This window comes from Suncus etruscus, chromosome 7 (assembly GCF_024139225.1).
Source record: "Suncus etruscus isolate mSunEtr1 chromosome 7, mSunEtr1.pri.cur, whole genome shotgun sequence".
NCBI lineage: Eukaryota > Metazoa > Chordata > Mammalia > Eulipotyphla > Soricidae > Suncus > Suncus etruscus.
The window spans coordinates 35,176,218-35,191,041 of record NC_064854.1 but is presented as its reverse complement, the minus strand read 5'-3'; the positions used below and the strand labels follow the sequence as shown (position 1 = coordinate 35,191,041).

General features: G+C 42.7%; 1 protein-coding gene and 1 non-coding gene across 4 annotated transcripts in view; one reads left to right on the top strand and one right to left on the bottom strand.

The window, feature by feature from the left end:
- ARHGAP12 (Rho GTPase activating protein 12) overlaps window positions 1–14,824 on the top strand; it is a 128,974-nt gene that overhangs the window by 24,816 nt on the left and 89,334 nt on the right. For 2 of the 3 annotated variants that reach the window (XM_049777163.1, XM_049777161.1), the window contains exons 2-3: window positions 930–967; window positions 4,655–5,406. In XM_049777163.1, the coding sequence (XP_049633120.1) occupies window positions 4,726–5,406 (681 nt within the window). In that variant the 5' untranslated portion in view covers window positions 930–967; window positions 4,655–4,725. The remainder of the gene's footprint in view (window positions 1–929; window positions 968–4,654; window positions 5,407–14,824) is intronic. The other variant, XM_049777162.1, reaches the window with a different exon arrangement.
- Window positions 6,936–7,055, bottom strand: LOC126014635 (small nucleolar RNA SNORA28). Its single transcript, XR_007497644.1, has one exon. It is a non-coding gene; the product is annotated as a small nucleolar RNA SNORA28 (small nucleolar RNA).

Genomic DNA, 14,824 nt, shown 5'->3' with positions numbered 1-14,824 from the left:
TCAAATGTCTATATTCCCTTAGAGATATCTCATTCCTTTCATATTCGACTCTTTCTCTTTTTCTCTCATCTATTTAAAAGGCCATTTTTATGTTCTGAATAAGCTCTTAATAATTAACTTGCTTTTGACCATGGAACTTAGGTGATATAATGTACATGTCATATATATTAGCATGTGTTGGAAGTATATACCTGAATTGAGGTAAGGCCTCTCCCAGGTAAACTTATAATTGCCACAGCTCCCAATGGGAAAGGTTCACTTCCTGTTTATAATTACTAAGTGAGCTGTGGAGGAATGTACTAGGACTCCAATAACCTTCATCAGTCAACACCATAAACTTAAAAAGGTGTCCTTTTAACAGTTTTGCAAAAATAGCTTCTCATATTACTTGTTCTAAACGATTTCTGTCAGAATGAAAAAGGACCAAAATGAAGCTGAAAAGTGCAGAAGGGAAGTAGGAGAGGATGAAATTTACCACGTATTTGACCACAGTTAGAAAATGGTGCTGAAATAAAAACAAAACAAGCAAAAACAAAAACAAAAAAAAGATGATGCAGAATACAACTGGGATATTTTCAGTGATGCTGACGGTGTACCTTACAGCACTTAATATGAAAGTTGTGCTTTTGGGCCCGGAGAGATAGCACAGCGGCGTTTGCCTTGCAAGCAGCTGATCCAGGACTAAAGGTGGTTGGTTCGAATCCCAGTGTCCCATATGGTCCCCCGTGCCTGCCAGGAGCTATTTCTGAGCAGAGAGCCAGGAGTAACCCCTGAGCATCGCCGGGTGTGGCCCAAAAACCAAAAAAAAAAAAAAAAAGGACAGTCAAAAAAAAAAAGAAAGTTGTGCTTTTTAACAAGTCAGCATTCTATTAATAAGCCTTTTTTACATGATCTTAGTTAAAACTAATGAACTTCATTTTTTTTTATAGGTTTAAATGTTATACTGGACACGTATTTCTTCTCTAAGGTAAGCCTCCCCCCCCATAAATTAAAATGTTACCACCTTAATTTATTTGTTTGTTTTTGGGTCATTCCTGGCAACGCTCTGGGATTATTCCTGGCTCTGTTCTCAGGAATTACTCCTCGCAGGGCTTGAAGGATCATATGAGATGCCAAGGATTGAAATTGGGTTAGCTGCATGCAAGGCAAGAGCCCTACCCACTGTGCTATTCTTCAGTCCCCACTGAAATGTTTTATTTAAGTAGTTTTGAGCTACTAAATTGTACCCCTGAGTTTTTGAGCTTTATCTATAGAATGCTATTCTGGGGCAGTGATTGTTCTTGCATGGAGGATAGAGCATGGAAGAGGAGCATGCTAAATTCTTGGGTGTTGAGGGAAATTGGTAGACGGACATTTCCAGTACCCCTGTGTGTTTTCTTAATTTCTTAGGTTTACTGTAGGATCCTTGAGCATTGAGTTTAGTGATGGGTTTTCCCAAGACTATTGTAACAGAATGTCATTAAGTAAGTCATGTTATAAACATGATTTAAAATAACATAAACATAATTCTCTGAGTTCTGGAGTTTGAGGGTCCTAAATACAGGTGTCAGGCAGGTTGTCAGGCTCTATGGGAGAATCCATCCTAGCTCTTCAGCATCTGTGTATAGTAACTGTCATTGGTAGTTTTGGCTATATAGCTGCCTCTTTCCAGTATCTGCTTGTCTTTGCGGTGTCTCTTCCCTCATCTGTTAATCAATCTTTCCTTTTAAAGACACCTTCCACTGGATTTGGAATTCCAGGAATCAGTGGCTATGCCACTCAGGCTAAAGTGGTTATGTGTGAAGAGGGGCTGGAGCGGTGGTACAAGTAGAGCGTTTGTCTTGCATGTGCTAACCTAGGACAGACCTCGGTTTGAACCCCTGGCATCCCATATGATCCCCAAAGCCAGGAGTGATTTCTGAGTGCATAGCCAGGAGTAACCCCTGAGCGTGACCGGGTGTGGCCCCCAACCAAAAAAAAAAGTGGTTATGTGTGTAGAGACCATGATCCCAAATAAGGCCACAGTCACAGGCCCTAGAGTGGGGACTGCACCATCATCATGGAGTGTGTTTGTATTGTGGGGTGTGGGTACCATATGGGATGCTGGGGAGATTGAACGCTGGTTGGCCACATGCATGCAGGTGCCTTATCTTGTTCTATCGACCTCTCAAACAAGGTTTTAGATAAGGCATTTTGGTTTTTGAGTCACACCTGGCAGTGCTCAGGGGTTACTCCTGGCTCCATGCTCAGAAATCGCTTCTGGCAGGCTCAGGGGACCATATGGGATGCCGGGATTTGAACCATTGACCTTCTGCATGCAAGGTATGCACTTGCGTGCACTTGCATTATGCCATTTACCTTTTGGTTGTAACTTAAGTTATAGATTTAAGGTGTAATAATAACAAGATGCTATGATTCTGTATTTTTATTTTGATGTTTGGTTTTTGGGCCACATCCAGCGCCTCTCTGCTCTGAAATCACTCACGGTATGCTCGGGGGACCATATCAGATGCCAGGGATTGAACCTGAGTCTGTCCCGGGTCTGCTGTGTACAAGATAAACACCCTACCCGCTGTGGTATCGCTCTAACCCCTTTAGCTTTAAGGCAGTTCTATTACATAGGAAAATATTTTGGAGTTAGTAGAGAAATCAGAGTGCATGCCAGATTTCACAAGCCAATTTTGGACTATTGGATTTTGAATGTCAGGGTGTTGGCTGGGTGTTGAGTTTTTTCGCATTTAAAAATAAACCAGTATTTGTTGACATTTGTAGGGTTCATCTTGTCCTGATTTATATTTGAAGGAACTAGGACTGCCCTGGATATTCACTGGAGCACCACTGGGCAGTGGGCCCCTAAAAGAATCAGATGGAAGCAAAGTAGCAACTTTGTGATCTGGAGGCAGAAAGAGGTATTTGTCCCACACGCTGTGCTGCTCAGGTACCCCTGTGGTGCTCTGGATTAAGGTCAGCCACATGCAAGACACAATCCTTAATCCCTGTTCTATATCCGTACCCCTCAGTTTCCTTATCTCTATGTCTCTTTGCCTAAGAATAACAGTAATTTTCTGTTTGCGGGGGGGGGGGGGGGCACATCCAGCAGTGCATGGAAGCAGGAGGGACCATACAGTCTTGTGATCGGACCCAAGGCTCTTGTACACAAAGCGCATACTCCATCCCTTTGAACTATTTCCCTGGCCCTGAATAACTATTTTCAGTTCGTTTATATACGTAATGCATAACAAATTTATATAATTAACTTAAAAATTCTTTCATCTTCAATTACTTTACAAAATGAAGAAAACTAACTCCAAGAATTTCAGCTTCAAATTGGACTGATTTATATATTTATTGGTTTTTTGGTCACACCCAGTGGTGCTCATGGGTTTAGCCCTGGCTCTGCACTCAGAAATCACTCTTGGCAGTGCGTGGGGCACCATAGGGGATGCTGGGGATTGAACCCTGGTTGGCCACATGCAATGCAGGTGCCTTACCTGGTTCTCTCAACCTTTCAAACAGGATTTTAGATAAGGCATGTCACAGACTTATCTTAGTGCCTGGTAATTGCCTAACGTATATTAGTAAGTCTCTCTTAAGAAAGAAACAGATAGCACAGCAAGTTTGCCTTGCATGCTGCCCGCCTGGGAGGGATCCAGTTCGATTCCCATATTCATTTGGTCGCCCAGCCTGCCTGGAGCAGTTTTTGAGTGCAGAGCCAGGAGTAACCCCTGTGCACCGCTAGGTGTGGCCCAGAAACCAACCAACCAACCAACCAACCAACCAACCAACCAACCAACCAACCAACCAACCAACCAACCAACCTAGTTTAAAAAGAAAAAAGAAACAGAGGCTTGAGATAGTTCTAAAACTGAAGGAAAGTTCTTGCCTTTTACTTTGGATGGTTCTTTGTGTGTTGTAGTTGCAATCTTTGGTTTGGTTTTCTTTTCGTTTTGTTCTGTTTTGTTTTGTGGCCACACCTGACGGCACTCAGGGACTACTTCTGGCTCAGTGCTCAGAAATCATTCCTGGCAAGTTTGGTAAACCATATGGGATGCTGGGGATCAAAGCTGGGTTGGCCTCAAGCAAGGCATTGAACCAGACTGGCTGAGTGCAAGGCAAATGCCCTACTCGCTGTCCATCCCTCTGCCCCCCACTCCATTTTGATCTTAAATGACTGAAAAACATAGATTAAAATTAGAATAAGAGTAATTTAACATAGCACAGATTCTTTAGATATGTATCAACTTTCTGGGATTTGAAATTTGAAGATAATGTTTAAAAATTTTTTTTTACTACATTTTAAAAAATCTGTATTTGGGGCCATAGGCAGGTGTACTGGTATCCACTCTCTTGATGCTCAGGGCAGTTCCAGGCAGTGCTCAGGGAACCATGCAGTGCCAGGGAATGAATGCGGAACTCCAGTATGCAGGTCATGTGGTTTGGTCTTTTTCCCTTGTCCTGGTCATGATTTTCCAATGGCTAATGTTAGTCATCTTGTGAGTGAACATTAAAAGTTTTGGGCCAGGTATTCATTTAGCTTAGAGGTTGAGCATTTTCCTTACATGAGTGAGAGCCTGGGTTTGGACTTTGGCATTGCAGAAACAAAATAAAACAAAAAAAAAAAGTTTTGACAGAGTTTAACCTTTTCTTTTCTTCCTTCTTTTAAATAAAAAAACAGCAGCATCAGTCCAACAAGCATAATGTGGCACTCCTTCCTTTTTGAGAAGAGGTGAATATTATTGAACAAAAATGGCTGACAAGAGTGGGAAGAGTGTTCCAGGACAAGTGTATATCGAAGTCGAGTATGCTTATGAGTATGAAGCAAAAGACAGAAAAATTGCGATAAAGCAAGGCGAGCGATATATCCTGGTGAAAAAGACCAACGATGACTGGTGGCAAGTCAAACCGGATGAGAATTCCAAAGCATTTTATGTGCCCGCCCAGTATGTGAAGGAGGTGACCCGCAAAGCCCTGATGCCACCTGTCAAGCAGGCAGTCCCGCTGCCAAATAACTCTGCGAAAATCACACAGAGTCTGCATCTGCAGAGATCCACCGAGAATGTGAACAAACTGCCTGAGCTCTCAAGCTTTGGAAAGCCATCCTTGCCTGTTCAAGGAACGGGACTAACTCGCGATGCCAATCAGAATTTTGGGCCGAATTACACGGCAGGCCAGACATTGAATCTCAGCCTGGATCTGACGCATAATAATGGGAAGTTTGTGAACAGTGACTGCCATTCTCCTAAAGTTTCCAGCCAGAACAGAACGCGGTTATTCGGTCACTTTCCGGGTCCAGAGTTCTTGGATATAGAGAAAACGAGCTTCTCCCAGGAGCAGTCTTGTGATTCTGCGGGTGAAGGCTCAGAAAGAATACATCAGGATTCAGAATCTGGGGATGAACTGAGCAGTAGCTCCACTGAACAGATAAGGGTAAGAGTGAAAATGCTGTGGTGAAGCATTTGGACCGTCTTAATAAAAATATTAGTTATAGGCTTTATTTTATTTTTTTGGTTTTGGGCCCACACCCGCTGATGCTCAAGGGTTACTTCTGCCTAGGTGCTCAGAAATCGCTCCTGGTTTGGGGGACCATATAGGACGCTGGGGGATTGAACCACGGTTCGTCCTAGGTTAGCACATGCAAGGCAGATGTCCTACCTCTTGCGCCACCGCTCCGGCCCCAGTTATAGGCTTTATTTTAATTAAAATCTTGGTAAAAGTTAAGAATGGTCTGTTTTGCTTAAGGTTTTCCAAATACCATGGGTTACAGGATGATGAGAGATGTGGAGTTTATACACGTGAAGGAACTTGTGGCATTCATAAAGGCTCACTTTACTGTTTTATAATTATTCTTTGACCTTTTAGGGCTAGAGTTACTTTAGTTGTGGGGTCACAGTCATCCCCCACCCCAAAAGGGGCACAAGATGTACAGGGAGTACTATTTATATGGTGATATTTCATTTACTAGAATAAGTTTATTTTCAAGCATTAGTCATTTGACTTGTTTCCAGAAGGTCTTCAGGAAACTTGAGAAAAGTTGTTACTTGAATATTTTCTAACTTTTTGATCATGCAGTGTGTGTGTGTGTGTGTGTGTGTGTGTGTGTGTGTGTGTGTATGTATTTCACTCTTACAAAATTTTACCTCCATAATGCATTTTTGTCTTAGTCTCTTTAAGTGTCCACAATTACTTGAATGATATCCTGCTGTCTATTAATTGATCGATTTTTCTATAAAACAGTAATTGTGATTAGCTTATGCCATTTATTTGTCAGATACAGTGAAGTAAATGCATGAAACTGAAATTTGGAGAAGTCTGATAGGGTTAGGGTTCAGCCTGATGATGCTCAGGGGTTACTTTGGGTTCTGTGTCCTACTCCCCCTCCACCCCTACCTGCTGTTTCCGATGGTGCTCCTGGGGTCCCTACAGCTCTAAGGTTTGAACCACCTTCCTGCATGAAGAAATATATGCTCCAGACTATAGAACCAACTCTTTCTCTGTTTCTCTCTCTCCTTCTTTGTCTCTGTCTCTCTCCCCTGAAAACTCTTAATTTTTTTTCAGCAGATTTCTGTGCTTTTTAAAGAAAGGGTGGTCTTTGGTAAGACACAAATGGTTCCCCAATTCACACAGGTTGTGGGGACCCTGAAATCCAGTAGAAGGCACTTCTGGTACAATGTCCAAAATGGTTCAGTGGAATCCTACTCACAAATCCCAGTCATTGATTATGGAGTAGCTCCCAAATTTAAAATATCACCAAAGTCAAGAGGAAACCAAATAATGGAGACAACAGGGCTATCTTTGGGGATCCCAATTCCAGAGCAACTGGAAAAGAACTTGCGGACTCTCTCATTCGCCAGGGTAGGGATGAAAACTCTTAATTTTAAGTGAACTTGAAAATTTAAGTTTAAAATTTGTAAAAAATTTTTGCCCTAAATCTCCCTCCCCCCAGCCCCCACTTGGGTTCTGTTTCAGTCTACATAATGACTTGTCTCATGAAGTAGAGAACGCCAGAATAGGTTAGGCTGTCTTGAGATCTTGCAAATTGTGCGAGACAGTTTTGATCATCTGCCAGAGTGTTGTTTGCAACTTGAGCGGTATTTTAAGAAGAACTGAGTCAGTGCATCATTGTGAGGCTGCTCTTCAGTGGTCTTAGTACAGTAGGGCCAATGTGCTATTATCTGTACATTTAAATTTTTATTGTGGTCTTTTGAATGAAACTAGGGAAAAGGGAAGGTTCTCCCCAGATACTTCTGATACTTGAGACTAAGGCATGTATGTGCAGTAGCACTGTCAGCTTATCAAGCTTCTCAGTAGGATTGGTTTTCTTCAGCATCATGGGAAACTTCGCCACAGAATTTATATTTAGCTGTGCCAGTGGGCCAGTTGCTCTCCTTATTGTCATCTTCAATTCACTGCACCGGAAGTTCATGATTCCTGACCTTTGTGGTGCCCTTAACACTTTCAGGAAATCTTAATAGATCTCTTTAGCTAGTTCTCTTGGCAGTGGCTTCAGATTTTTCCCATTTTCTTCAGTTCTGTGATTCAGTTGGCTTCCTGCCTGTTCTTTTATCAGATGACCTTGCCGTCTACTTCACAGCATAAATAAAAAAACATGGAATGGAAACCAGTTCAGGTTTGGGGATAATGTATTCCACAGTAATTAATAGCACTGTCTTTGGATTTGAATCTAGTTACCACTAGATATCACTTACTAATTGTGACAGTTTGAACAAATCACTTAACCTCTGGGTGACTCAGTTTCCTCATCTTTTTCTTTTTCTTTTCTTTTTGGATTTTGGGCCACACCTGGTGACACTCAGGGGTTACTCCTGGCTTTGTGCTCAAAAATCGCTCCTAGCTTGGGGGAACATATGGGACACCAGGGGATCGAACCCCATCTGTCCTGGGTCAGCCACATACAAGGCTAACTGCCCCACCCCTTGCGCCACCGCTCCAGCCCCCAGTTTCCTCATCTTAACATAGAATCACAGAACTGAAGATGAAGTGGTTACTCTCATATGTTTAGAATGGCACAGAAGTGTAGTAGTTTATCTCCTGCTGTTCAGAGATTACTCCCAAATTCAGTAGCTTAAAACAACAAACCGTTTTTTGTGTTTACATAAAACAGTAAACATTTATCCCAAGTTTTGCCATCTTGCAAAGGAACTAGAGCTAATTTTGAATTTTTATTGTTTTGCTGTGCTTGGTAGTGCTGCAGTGATTGTGATTAGGTACACAGAGGCCTCTCCTGGTGGTGTTTAGGGACCATAGAGTGCCAGGAGCTCCTATGTGCAGCCCTTTGAACCATCTCCCTGTGCTGGAATTTCTTCTCAGATGCTTTGCTCGCTCACCTAGTGCCAGCTGGCTCTTTTCATATCTGATAAAAGTGGATTCCTCCAGGAGGAACAATCCAAGAGAGAAGAAGAGTAGTTGCATCATTATGTCTCAGACCTGAGGGCACACACTGTAACATCCTTTGTGTTATACATTTAGCTCTATTTTGTGTGGAAGGAGACAACAAATGGTTGTAAATATTAGAGCATGAGTATCGTTGACTATCACCTTGGGTTTGGCTATCAGTATATATTCAGTATACAGTAAAGTGTCATGGCCTTATTACCATTTCTGTTTTATCTTTGCATCAATTCTGTAAGTATTCCTGGATCAATAGTTCAACGCCTGCCTAGCCTCTCCTACCAATGGCCATCTTTTCATATTTAATATTCCCACTTTCCCTACAAATGTTATACTGAGATTACTTCATTGTGGTCAACACCTTCTAGACTCATTATTTATAAAACTCTTTACACCCATCTTGAAATTTGACCACGTTTTTCCAGTTTCCCTGAAGCTCTTCAGCCTAATCTTCCCCCTCTAAGAATCCTGATTTTTCTGTTTGTTTGTTTTGTTTTATTTTGTTTTATTTTTGTTTTTTTTTTGGCCACATCCACTGACTCTCAGGGGTTACTCCTGGCTATGCACTTAGCAATCGCTTCTGGCTTTGGGGACCATATGGGACTCCTAGGCTAGTGCGCTCAAGGTCTTACCGCTTGCACCATTGCTCCAGCCCCTGATCAGAATTTTTTTTTTTTTTTTTTTTTTTGGTTTTTGGGTCACACCCAGCAGCGCTCAGGGGTTACTCCTGGCTCTACACTCAGAAATTGCTCCTGGCAGGCTTCGGGAACCACATGGGATGCCGGGATTTGAACCACTGTCCTTCTGCATGCAAGGCAAATGTCTTACCTCCATGCTATCTCTCCAGCCCCTTAATATTCTTTTTCAATGGAACTTCAGAAGTGTTCTAGGATTTTCTTTCCTTATCTTCTTAAGGCAGGGGTCTCAAACTCAATTTACCTGGGGGCCACAGGAGGCAAAGTTGGGGTGATCCTTGAGTGCAAAGTCAGTAGTAAGCCTTGAACATTGGGGGTGTGTGACCCAAACAACTAAAACAAAACAAAACAAAAATTCCTCTAGGGCAGGGCTACAAAATATTGTACGGAGGGCCATGCCGCGTGTTTGAGACCCCTACCTTAAGGATTTTGGCTCCTCTCTTCCTTCTCTCAAAACTGCTGCTACTTGATCTCATTTATAGTTGATGAGTTTGCAGTTCTACAATGTTATAAAATGAAATCTTTTCTGTATAACCTTTTAAGATTGTCTTTCAATGTCATTTTCTATAGATCTAGGTGTTTGCCTGTATCAGTGTTCATTCTCTCTATTGCTGACCAGTATTCTAAGGTAATAATCTTCAGTAACAGATTTAACAAGGTGAAAGAGCACTATTTTAGGATATGGTACGTACCAAATTTGTTAGATTGATTGAATGAGGCTGTCCCCAATCAGATCCCTCAGCACTCTCTCAGAAAATCTAGAATAATGATTTTATCAAATATCTTATTGTTTTGTTTGTTTGTTTTTTTGGCCACACTCAATGATGCTCAGGGGTTACTTCTGGCTCTGTGCTCAGAAATCGCTCCTGGCTTGGTGGACCATATGGGATGCCGGGGAATCAAACCAAGGTCTGTCCTAGGTCAGCTGTGTGCTGCGCCACCACTCCAGACCCTATTTGCTTGTTTTGTTTCCTGAGCACAACAAAGTTGGTTTTGGGCTTAGTGAACTGGACTCCATACAAGGTTTGATCCTCAGTACTATAGTTGGATCTCCTGAGCAGCCGTGTTCTAAGAGAAGCTCTGGGCATGAAGCTGGGAGTAGGCCCTGAGTGCCGCTGAATGTGTCCTTCCTGCACTCCCAAAATCTAAAGTTTTTACAGGCCTGTGGTCAATTTTTAGTTTTCGTGAAAGTTACAATGGTTTTGCCTAGGTTTATTTATTGCTTTTGCATACATATATCCTGTGATTTTTCATCATTTGTGAAAAATACTTTTATTTACTAAATTTCCTTTGTAGTTTTGTGTTGTTTTGGGGTCATGCCTGGTGGTGCTTATTGGACTATGTAGTGCCAGTGTTCTAACCTGGGCCTTTCACGTGCACAGCATGTAGGCATTCCTTCAGACTCTTCCCCTGCTCTGCCTTTATATTTTTGTCAGTTGACACTGTAGGTTTATCACTGGTTTCTCAATATCCATTCCCACTGTCTGCAAGCTACCATGTTGTGTGGATTAATGTAGCTTTGTATCAAAGCATTGCAATGAGATAGTGCACATCTTCCGGCTTTGCTGTTGTACTGTGTTGTATTGGCTATTCTAGATCTTCTGCTTTGTGATAATGACTCATGAGTTTATTTCTGGAGTCTCAGTCTAGCCCATTGCTATCTATATTTGTCTACACACAGACTGTCCAATGTATCTTATTCATAGGATTGATACATAGATCAATGGGATAGACTGTGTTGGTTACTGATTTCTTGTTTAGTAAACTTTGAAAGTGAGACGTGATGTTCTCCTATTTTTATTGTTCTTTTGCAATAGTGTTTCTGACTCCTTTGCAATTCCAAATATTTATCAACTCGTCAAGTTCTACAAAGAAATAACCTGGGATACCGATTAGTAGAGCTGTACGGTACAGATCAATTTGGAGAGTTAATGAGAGAGAGAGAGAGAGAGAGAGGGAGGGGAGGGGAGGGGAGGGGAGGGGAGGGGAGGAGAAAGAGAGAGAGGAGAGAGAGAGAAAGGAGAGAGAGAGGGATTGATTGAGATTCCTGGGTCTGTACTCAAGAATCACTTCTGGGGGCCAAAGAGATAGCATGGAGGTAACGTGTTTGCCTTGCATGCAGAAGGACGGCGGTTTGAATCCTGATATCCCATATAGTCCCCCGTGCCTGCCAGGAGCAATTTCTGAGCATAGAGCCAGGAGTAACCCCTGAGCACTATCGGGTGTGACCCAAAAACCAAAAAAAAAAAAAATCACTTTTGGTGGTTTCAGGGTACCAAATGGGGTGCCAGGGATAGAACTCCCATCTGGCCACAAGCAAAGCAAATGCCGCACTTTTGCTTCCATCCCAGTTAATGCTGTTTTGTTCATATTTCTTGCAGGGTACTTCCTGGTTGTGCTGATTTTTTTTTTTTTTTTTTTTGTGGTTTTTGGGTCACACCTAGCAGTGCTCAGGGGTTATTCCTGGCTCCAGGCTCAGAAATTGCTCCTGGCAGGCACGGGGGACCTTATGGGGCATCAGGATTTGAACCAACGATCTCCTGCATGAAAGGCAAACGCCTTACCTCCATGTTATCTCTCCAGCCCCTGATTTTCTTTTTTAAAGAAACTATCCATTTCTGCTTCATTTACCTCCATTATTTCTTTTTTTAATGCTTTTTTTTTCTTCCTATTTCCTTTTTGGTGTGGTGGTGGTGGCGGTTGGAATTGGACTGAATGGTGCAGTGGGTGGTGGTGGTGGTGGTGCTGCTGCTGCTGCTGTCCCATCATTTTCTAGTATATAGAATCCTTGTGGGTGATTTCACAGTCCTAATTGCAGTGCACTGGCGTTCACTTGCTCTTTTGTGACTTCTGGGGCCCCGGACAGCAGAAATGACTGAACACAGTTGGTGCGTGTGGGTGAAACTGGGATGAAATATAAGGCCTCATCCTTGTCAGCAGGTGCTTTGGCACTGAACCATTCCTGTTCCTGCTCCTTAAAACACTAAAGCTCTTTATCTAACCCCACTCTTCATTTTTATGCTTTCTGCATGTTGTCTTTCTTACTTTAGTACTTTAATAGTTAAGAATATACGCCACACTTCCAAGCTTCTCAAGATTTTTTACCTCATCTTTGGTTCTCTGTAGTTTTGTAGGACAGACAGGCCTTAGTAAAGGAGTTTTGTTCCTTATCTTGCTTTCTGTTAATATACTTTTCTTCTTTTGTTATTGATATAATTTTCAAGCTTATGAATTTTCCCCCAGCATTTCTAATCTGCAGATCATCCCATTAAAGGTGTTTTCTGGGGCTGGAGAGATAGCATGGAGGTAGGGCATTTGCAGAAGGACGGTGGTTCGAAACCCGGCATCCCATATGGTCCCCGAGCCTGCTGGGAGCGATTTCTGAGCGTACAGACAGGAGTAAAGGTGTTTTCTGTGTTTTAATTTAAGTTTCTTTCTTTCTTTCTTTCTTTATTTATTAATTTTTTTTTCTTGGTTTTTGGGCCACACCCATTTGACACAGGTTACTCTGGGCTATGCGCTCAGAAATCGCCCCTGGCTTGGGGGGACCATATGGGACGCCGGGGGATCGAACTGCGGTCCATCCTACGCTAGCCCTTGCAAGGCAGACACCTTACCTCTAGCGTCACCTTCCCGGCCCCTCTGTGTTTTAATTTTAGACATTTCTTTTCAACTCTTAGAATTTTAATCTCTCTGCTTACATTAATTATTTGTTTTTGTATATGTGTACTTTTTCAAACGTTGTTGTCTCTTGCTGAGGATATTAATAATAGTTACTTAAAGTCCCTTGTCTGGTAATTCTAACATCTGTGCTATATTTAGGTTTGGTTTTGAGTGCACTTCATTTTTTTGGACTGTTTTCTTGCTCTTTGTTAACCTTTGTTAATTTTTTGTTGTTGTTGAAAGTCAGACATGATGCCTGAGTAAGAGGCACTGAAGTAAATCAGTGCAAAGTGTTGGATTAATCTGGCTAGAAATTGGGCTTTGTGTAGTGTTTCCTGCCACTGTAGGAACCAGAATTTCTAGATCTCAAGGATCTGTGTGTTGTAACATCTCGAAGTATTTCTTCTCATTAGTGTCTGACTCCTTCCAACCTCCCTGCTTAGGAGGCTTTGAAAAGTCTCATCCCTTGGCCCCAGGACATGAGGGCAAGACTGTGGCTTCTTCACCTCTTGGAAATGTCTGACTCTGGGCAGATGGGGTCATCTTTTAACTCTCCAAGTTTCTTCCTCTGCTTTCCTTAACCTTGCCATTGTGGGCGTTTTGAGTGTCTGGCAAGTATGAAAATATAGGTTCCCTCTCTTCACTGTGGGGATGTATGGGTTTTTTTCTTGTGGCATTTGGCTGCAGTATAATGGTCATCTCTGAAGTTTTCTGTCTTGCTGAGTTTCCCCTTTTTTAGTCTTTTTCTGCTAGACAGCAGGAATTTGGTGGGGCTATTTTGGTCTGCCTATGCTGTCGGTGTTTCTGGGTTGCTAACTTCCCTCTTTGAATCTGGGCTAGAGGAAGCCACATCTGAACCCAGGATCTTGCAACTGACAATGTTCATGGGGTTGCTGGCTGGTCTACTTTCTCTCTCTGAAATTAGGGTTTTTTTTTTTTTTTTTTGGTTTTTGGTCACACCTGGCAGTGCTCAGGGGTTACTCCTGGCTCTACCTACGCTCAGGAATCAGTCCTGGCAGGCTCAGGGGATCATATGGGATGCCGGGATTCAAACCGCCGTCCTTTTGCATGCAAGGCAAACACCTTACCTCCATGCTATCTCTCTGGCCCCTCAAATTAGTTTTATATAGTGTGTCTGGGGTTTTAATATTTTACATTGTATGAGCAATAGAAAAATAGACTTAGCTAGTTTGTTTTCCTTCCTTCCTTCCTTCCTTCCTTCCTTCCTTCCTTCCTTCCTTCCTTCCTTCCTTCCTTCCTTCCTTCCTTCCTTCCTTCCTTCCTTCCTTCCTTCCTTCCTTCCTTCCTTCCTTCCTTCCTTTCTCCCTCCCTCCCTCCCTCCCTCCCCTCCCTCCCTTCCTACCTACCCTCCCTCCCTCCCTCCCTCCCTCCCTCCCTCCCTCCCTCCCTCCCCTCCCTCTCTCCCTCCCCTCCCTCCCTCCCTCCCTCCCTCCCTCCCTCCCTCCCCCCCCCTCCCTCCCTCCCCTCCCTTCCTTCCTTCCTTCCTTCCAAGATAACTTTATTTCTGTATCTTTTCAATAGTTTGTTCCTTAGATTTGCCCTTTTCATTTCCTGCTTGAGAGTTTTGTCTTTGCTTTCAAGTATCTTGTTTTGTGGTCTTTGTCCAGTTTTAGGCTGGTGATAGATGCCTTACTGGGTTGAATACTCACATGGATAGCGGCGCCATTTGCTTTCTCCCACTGGATTCAGTCCGTGTAGATGCCATATTTCTCCCTGTAAACCAGGACTGCCTTGCCGATTTTCTCACCTGTGTGACCTCTCAAAGCCTGAAGGTCATTGTCTTTTAGATGGCCATGGATCACACATTGTACTTCTAGGTCAGCCCTTTGGAGAGAGGGGGAAGGCAAAATCTTCCTGCAAATGTGGGAAGGCACGTTGAAATGCCATTTACTGTTCTTTACTGTAAGTCATAGAATGATTGAACTTTATTTTGGACGTTAACACTTTAGTGATGGCCACAGAAGAGAAAAGTAATACCCTCTCTTTAGTTAAGACTTTCATTGTTGTTATTTTTGGGCCACCCAGCAGTGCTCAGGGGTTACTCCTGGCTTTGTGCT